The 7,017-nt window shown below is 66.8% G+C and overlaps 1 protein-coding gene across 1 annotated transcript in view; it reads right to left on the bottom strand.

Annotated features, from left to right (window-relative positions):
* FSIP2 (fibrous sheath interacting protein 2) overlaps window positions 1–6,022 on the bottom strand; it is a 54,701-nt gene extending 48,679 nt beyond the window's left edge. The window contains exons 1-4 of the mRNA XM_036428835.1: window positions 5,942–6,022; window positions 4,628–4,729; window positions 4,009–4,148; window positions 308–449 (exon numbers count right to left, since the gene is read on the bottom strand). Coding sequence (XP_036284728.1) covers window positions 308–449; window positions 4,009–4,148; window positions 4,628–4,729; window positions 5,942–6,022 — 465 coding nt within the window. The remainder of the gene's footprint in view (window positions 1–307; window positions 450–4,008; window positions 4,149–4,627; window positions 4,730–5,941) is intronic.
* Between the last annotated feature and the right edge of the window lie 995 nt (window positions 6,023–7,017).

Consider the following 7,017-nt stretch of genomic DNA (forward strand, 5'->3'; position numbering starts at 1 on the left):
TCCTTTCTGAAATCACGAAAAACACATTATAAAAACGCCCGTAAAACTTAAAACAAATATATATAATAAATAAATAAATAGAAGCAAACGGCGTCTACTAGTAAAACGTTCACGGTCATGGCTCTCGGGTGGACACGCCGTGGAGTCTGCATTGTGAGCTCCCGATGGTGCAGCCGCTGCCCGCGGGGCCAGGAGAACACGCGTGTGGGCACGTGACTCAGGCCGGGCAGGCGCCAGGGGCCCGGCAGCGGAGTCCGCTGTGAACGGAACCGGCCAGCCCGCCTTCCTCCTGCCGCCGCCCGCTCACCTCCTCGATCTTCCTGCGCAGCCCCAGCTTCCTGCGCATGTGGTCCCAGTGCCGCCGCTCCTCGCGGTCCATCCATTGGCGACGCTGCTCCTCCGCCCGGCGCTCCCGGTACTCCAGCTCCCGGTTGATCATGTCCAGGTACCTGCAGCGCAGGTGTGTGAGCGGCCCCCTGTCGTCTCCCCCCCGCACCCCCCCGCCCCGCCCCGCCCTCCCTCCTGGTCCCACCCACAGGAGGGGTACAGGTCCTGGCCGGCCGGTCCCCGGCTGCAGCTGCTGGCCCGGTTTGGTGACCCTGCCGTCTGCTGCGGCCCGGACAGCGGTCCCCGGGAGCAGCCCCGGGAGGCCGGGCTGTCCCTCACTCAGCGGCTTTAGGGATATGGGTTTGCTCAGAAGGCTGGAATAACTCAGAACTTATTTCAGACATAGAGAGAGAGAGAGAAGAAAAAAGACCAGCGTTTCCTGAGAACAAGTTGTATCCGGTCCCAGGGACTTCCAAAGCCTTGAACATCGGAGTCCGGTCTCGGGGAGGCCGTGTGCTTACAGAACCATCACACAGTAAATGCCGGGCCACGAGTCAGGCTGGGCCGCCCGAACCTCTCCTTCAGGGAGGAGGGGAGGAGGGCGGAACCCCAAACAATAAACCCTTCCCTCCCTCAGATGCTTGGCCGCCGCATGGCAGTGGAGGGACAGGAGGAGGGGGCTCTGCAGAGCGTGCACCTCCTCTGTGAGGGACCGTGCGCCTCTACGTTAGCATAAGGACAGCCTAGTAACCTCCATGTCTGACGTGGCACTGACTCCCCCAGACTCGTGCCCTCGGCCCTTGAAGATGAGCCATACGAGCCGCTGCTTCGGTGGGTGCCGAGGCCTCTCCCTCCCCCTGCAGCAAGCACCCTGCCCCCCCAGCGCCCTCTCCCTCCCCCTGCAGCAAGCACCCTGCCCCCCCAGCGCCCTCTCCCTCCCCCTGCAGCAAGCACCCTGCCCCCCCAGCGCCCTCTCCCTCCCCCTGCAGCAAGCACCCTGCCCCCCCAGCGCCCTCTCCCTCCCGCTGCACCAAGCACCCTGCCCCCCCAGCGCCCTCTCCCTCCCCCTGCAGCAAGCACCCTGCCCCCCCAGCGCCCTCTCCCTCCCCCTGCAGCAAGCACCCTGCCCCCCCAGCGCCCTCTCCCTCCCCCTGCAGCAAGCACCCTGCCCCCCCCGCGCCCTCTCCCTCCCCCTGCAGCAAGCACCCTGCCCCCCCAGCGCCCTCTCCCTCCCGCTGCAGCAAGCACCCTGCCCCCCCAGCGCCCTCTCCCTCCCGCTGCACCAAGCACCCTGCCCCCCCAGCGCCCTCTCCCTCCCCCTGCAGCAAGCACCCTGCCCCCCCAGCGCCCTCTCCCTCCCCCTGCAGCAAGCACCCTGCCCCCCCAGCGCCCTCTCCCTCCCCCTGCAGCAAGCACCCTGCCCCCCCAGCGCCCTCTCCCTCCCCCTGCAGCAAGCACCCTGCTCCCCCAGCGCCCTCTCCCTCCCCCTGCAGCAAGCACCCTGCCCCCCCAGCGCCCTCTCCCTCCCGCTGCAGCAAGCACCCGGCCCCCCCAGCGCCCTCTCCCTCCCCCTGCAGCAAGCACCCTGCCCCCCCAGCGCCCTCTCCCTCCCCCTGCAGCAAGCACCCTGCCCCCCCAGCGCCCTCTCCCTCCCCCTGCAGCAAGCACCCTGCCCCCCCAGCGCCCTCTCCCTCCCCCTGCAGCAAGCACCCTGCCCCCCCAGCGCCCTCTCCCTCCCGCTGCACCAAGCACCCTGCCCCCCCAGCGCCCTCTCCCTCCCGCTGCACCAAGCACCCTGCCCCCCCAGCGCCCTCTCCCTCCCCCTGCAGCAAGCACCCTGCCCCCCCAGCGCCCTCTCCCTCCCCCTGCAGCAAGCACCCTGCCCCCCCAGCGCCCTCTCCCTCCCCCTGCAGCAAGCACCCTGCCCCCCCAGCGCCCTCTCCCTCCCCCTGCAGCAAGCACCCTGCCCCCCCAGCGCCCTCTCCCTCCCCTTGCAGCAAGCACCCTGCCCCCCCAGCGCCCTCTCCCTCCCCCTGCAGCAAGCACCCTGCCCCCCCAGCGCCCTCTCCCTCCCCCTGCAGCAAGCACCCTGCCCCCCCAGCGCCCTCTCCCTCCCCCTGCAGTAAGCACCCTGCCCCCCCAGCGCCCTTTCCCTCCCCCTGCAGCAAGCACCCTGCCCCCCCCGCGCCCTCTCCCTCCCCCTGCAGCAAGCACCCTGCCTCCCCAGCGCCCTCTCCCTCCCCCTGCAGCAAGCACCCTGCCCCCCCAGCGCCCTCTCCCTCCCGCTGCACCAAGCACCCTGCCCCCCAGCGCCCTCTCCCTCCCGCTGCAGCAAGCACCCTGCCCCCCCAGCGCCCTCTCCCTCCCCCTGCAGCAAGCACCCTGCCCCCCCCAGCGCCCTCTCCCTCCCCCTGCAGCAAGCACCCTGCCCCCCCAGCGCCCTCTCCCTCCCCCTGCAGCAAGCACCCTGCCCCCCCAGCGCCCTCTCCCTCCCCCTGCAGCAAGCACCCTGCCCCCCCAGCGCCCTTTCCCTCCCCCTGCAGCAAGCACCCTGCCCCCCCAGCGCCCTCTCCCTCCCCCTGCAGTAAGCACCCTGCCCCCCCAGCGCCCTCTCCCTCCCGCTGCAGCAAGCACCCTGCCCCCCCAGCGCCCTCTCCCTCCCGCTGCAGCAAGCACCCTGCCCCCCCAGCGCCCTTTCCCTCCCCCTGCAGCAAGCACCCTGCCCCCCCAGCGCCCTCTCCCTCCCCCTGCAGTAAGCACCCTGCCCCCCCAGCGCCCTCTCCCTCCCGCTGCAGCAAGCACCCTGCCCCCCCAGCGCCCTCTCCCTCCCCCTGCAGCAAGCACCCTGCCCCCCCAGCGCCCTCTCCCTCCCGCTGCACCAAGCACCCTGGCCCACCAGCGCCCTCTCCCTCCCGCTGCAGCAAGCACCCTGCCCCCCCAGCGCCCTCTCCCTCCCCCTGCAGCAAGCACCCTGCCCCCCCAGCGCCCTCTCCCTCCCCCTGCAGCAAGCACCCTGCCCCCCCCGCGCCCTCTCCCTCCCCCTGCAGCAAGCACCCTGCCCCCCCAGCGCCCTCTCCCTCCCGCTGCAGCAAGCACCCTGGCCCACCAGCGCCCTCTCCCTCCCCCTGCAGCAAGCACCCTGCCCCCCCAGCGCCCTCTCCCCCCCCCTGCAGTAAGCACCCTGCCCCCCCAGCGCCCTCTCCCTCCCCCTGCAGCAAGCACCCTGCCCCCCCAGCGCCCTCTCCCTCCCGCTGCACCAAGCACCCTGGCCCACCAGCGCCCTCTCCCTCCCGCTGCAGCAAGCACCCTGCCCCCCCAGCGCCCTCTCCCTCCCGCTGCACCAAGCACCCTGCCCCCCCAGCGCCCTTTCCCTCCCCCTGCAGTAAGCACCCTGCCCCCCCAGCGCCCTCTCCCTCCCGCTGCAGCGAGCACTCTGTGCCCCTCTGTCTCCCCCCACCAGCCCAGTGACCTGGGGGCTCCCAGGAGCCCCATCGTTTCTGGTGGAATCGCCCTTCCTCCCCGGGCACCCCGTGCTCGACCTCTGTGCCTCTCAGGCTCCCTCCCTCTCTGACTGAGGGCGGCAGGCAGTTCGGTGTGTCTACCCGGGACGAAGGGCCCGCTCCAGTCCCTCCGGCACCCCCGCTCACTGGTGCCCGGCACGCACGGCACCCTCGCACCCACCGGTGCCGAATGAGCCGCTCCTGGTCCTTGAACGATGGGATGTGGTCCATGAGCAGCCAGTTTTGGAACTGGGTGACCTCCGGATGTCCGGCCAGCTGGTGGCCGTCCTGTAGTCTGTTCACTTGCCGTGAAAGCATTTTCTGTTCAAACGAAAGCGTGTGTCACACGGACACGCTCACCTCTGCGTGTGTGTCCCGTGCTTTTTAAGGTTTACCAGAAAGAAGCATCCCATCGAGGCCCCGTTCCCTACTCAGTGCTCAGCACACCCCTGTGCTTTCCAAAGGGCAGTTCTGGCGAGCTCCACCGCTGACGTGGGAAAGGAACCAAAGGACGCATTTCCCCCCTGAAGAGGAAGGACAAGGTCATCCGTCTCCAGCCACTCGGGGCCTGGCATGTGGGCCCGTGGGGAGCGGTTGCCTCCCTCTGGGCCTGATCTCCGTGGGTGAGGCCTGCCCGCTCCCACGACCACCCAAGGGAGCGGAGAGGCTTGCAGTCCAGTCGAAGGGTGGCCAGGGGACCTAGGCTGAGCCCCGCCAGCGCTTGGATACCACGTGGGGCCTGGGGGAGGCGCTCTCCCCGCTCCGCCCACCAGAGACCAGGGCCCTGGCCTGCCCCTCACCTCGTCAGCCAGGCTGCTGGTGGCCGTCTTGACCGAGGCAGCCTTGGCCTTCTTGGAGCAGAAGTTGAGGTACAGCTCCATCGTAGCTGGGCACCTCTCCTCCTAGTCCCCGGTCCTGACGGGACCCGAGACGGCCAGGGCCTCCGTCTCCAAGACCCCACTGTTGCAGAGTTCCAGGGCGGAATGTGGGGGCCCCAAAGGGCGGCGCCTCAGCGGGCCGGCCCCCTGGCTTGAGGCTTGAGCGCCCAGAGGTGGGGACATCAGCCCCAGGCCTGGTCTGAGGGGCCCACGGTCGGTAGAAATGCCGTTTCTTTCTGAGACCGGCGCCTGGCCGATGAAATGTAACGGCTTTGGCCTCCATGTCCCACACGGACCCGTATCTGCCTTTCCCCTCCACGTGTCACATCCTCCTTAGTCCCTGTCCTTCTCGACATGCAGTTTACATTGTAAAGATCACAGGCATTTTCTGCTAGATTCACCCTCCCCCTCCCCCCCCAGCGTTTATATCTCGTATGTAAAAACAGAAACTAAACTCCTGTCAATAAAAATAGGACTGATCTGATTTTGCTCTTTTAACCTCTGATTCTTGAACTCTGCCAGACTCATCTATAAACTGTAACAATTTCCTTTAGATCCCACGGCAGTTTTCACTGGAACGAGTCCTCTGTGCGAGGATCTCCTCCTGCTGTCCTGCCTTTCCGTCCGGTGCCGGGAGGCGTGTGGGAGCGGGAATCCCCACCCTCCCCCGGTTACACCGCCGGGGCCAGGCCTCTCGCACGCAGGAAGGCCCAGGCTGGGACGTTCCTGAGACTCGGCGTCGGGCGGAGGGAGGTGCCTCTTGCCGTTGAACAGCTTTCTTGGGGTGCAGCAGGCACACGAGACCTGCGCGTACGTGATGTGTATGACCCCATGGGATTGGACACAGGCAGACACCGTGATCCCATCACTACCATCACGGGACTGCACGGAGTGCCCGTCTCCCAGACGTGTGTTTTGTGTTCCTCTCTGTTTTCCATTTTGCAGGAAGAACGCAGTGTGAGAGCTGGTGGTTTCACACACTCTGGGTGGACAGCTCTGTGTGTGAGGCTGTGTTTCCGTGGCCGAGGCCTGCCCACCCTGACCGTAACCAGAGGAACGGAGAGCCACACAGCCAGGGCGAGGGCTCTCCCTGCAGACAGCTCAGAGGGCCTGGGGTCCCCCACCCCCAGTGGCAGCTGACGCCCAGCCCCAAGAGGGCATCCCTCGTGCCCGGTTACCAGTGGGGCCCTTGGGGGGGCTCTCCCCGCCCCGTCTACACCCAGGCCCTGCCCTCACCTCGTCAGCCAGGCTGCTGGCGGCCGTCTTGGCCGAGGTGGCCTTGGCTGCCTTAGAGCAGGAGTTGAGGTACAGCTCCATCGTAGCCCAGCCTTCGCCGTCTCGTCCTTGTCCCAATGGGCCCAGGAGTGGCCAGATCCCCGATGGGCCCAGGAGTGGCCCGGGTCCCGTTGCCAGGGCCGCACTGTTGCAGAGTTCCAAGTCAGAATGTGGAAGCCCCAACGGGCAGAACCTCATGAGCTGGCCCCTCAAGCGTGAAGCCTGAGCACCCGGAGTCGGGGGAATCGGTCAGTTGTAGGGCCTGGTCTAGGGTTCCTCTGTTGAAATATCATTTCTCTCTGAAACCAACACGAAACCGACAGTAAGACCAAACCCCAAATCACAACACACGCGGCTTTGCTGGTGCCGAGCAGGCTACTTCCTTCTGGTTTATGAGTCCAGAAAACAAACAAAAACCCAGGAGAGATTGCACCCCCTGTTCCAGGACCAGAGGCCTGCTCCCTGGTGCCTCACAGACAGTGACCACACTCACCCCAGGCTCCCCGCCCTCCCATGCGGGCCTCACATAATGTCCGTCCACTGGCTTCCTGGTGGGGATGCTGCCTCCCTCATCCTCCTTCCCATGGTCTCCCTCTTTTCCTGCTAGCTCTCCTCCTCGGCCTCCTTTGCTTTCTACTCTCCGCCCTTTGGCCGGGATTTATGCAGGGCGACTCCCCGGCCGTCATGGAGCTGGGCCTCCAGTTTCTGTGCGGAATGGCCTGGCGCTGCCCGTTTCCTGTGGGGTGTGGAGTGGTGGTGACGAGGAAGGTGCCTCTTGGCAGGCGAGACCAGACATGGTAGGGTTCTGGGCGCGTGTTTGGTTAGAGTCAGTGGATGTCCTGATTGATGGGATATAAGGTGTGTAAGAGAGACATAAAGGGCCGCCGGCGTGGCTCAGTGGTTGAGCATCGTTGACCTATGAACCAGGAGGTCAGGGTTCTGTTCCGTCGGGGAACAGGCCCGGGTGGCAGGCTCCATCCCCAGTGTGGGGCGTGCAGGAGGCAGCTGATCAGTGATTCTCATCATTGATGTTTTTA

Source organism: Pipistrellus kuhlii, unplaced genomic scaffold (genome assembly GCF_014108245.1).
Source record: "Pipistrellus kuhlii isolate mPipKuh1 unplaced genomic scaffold, mPipKuh1.p scaffold_m20_p_92, whole genome shotgun sequence".
Taxonomy (NCBI): Eukaryota; Metazoa; Chordata; class Mammalia; order Chiroptera; family Vespertilionidae; genus Pipistrellus; species Pipistrellus kuhlii.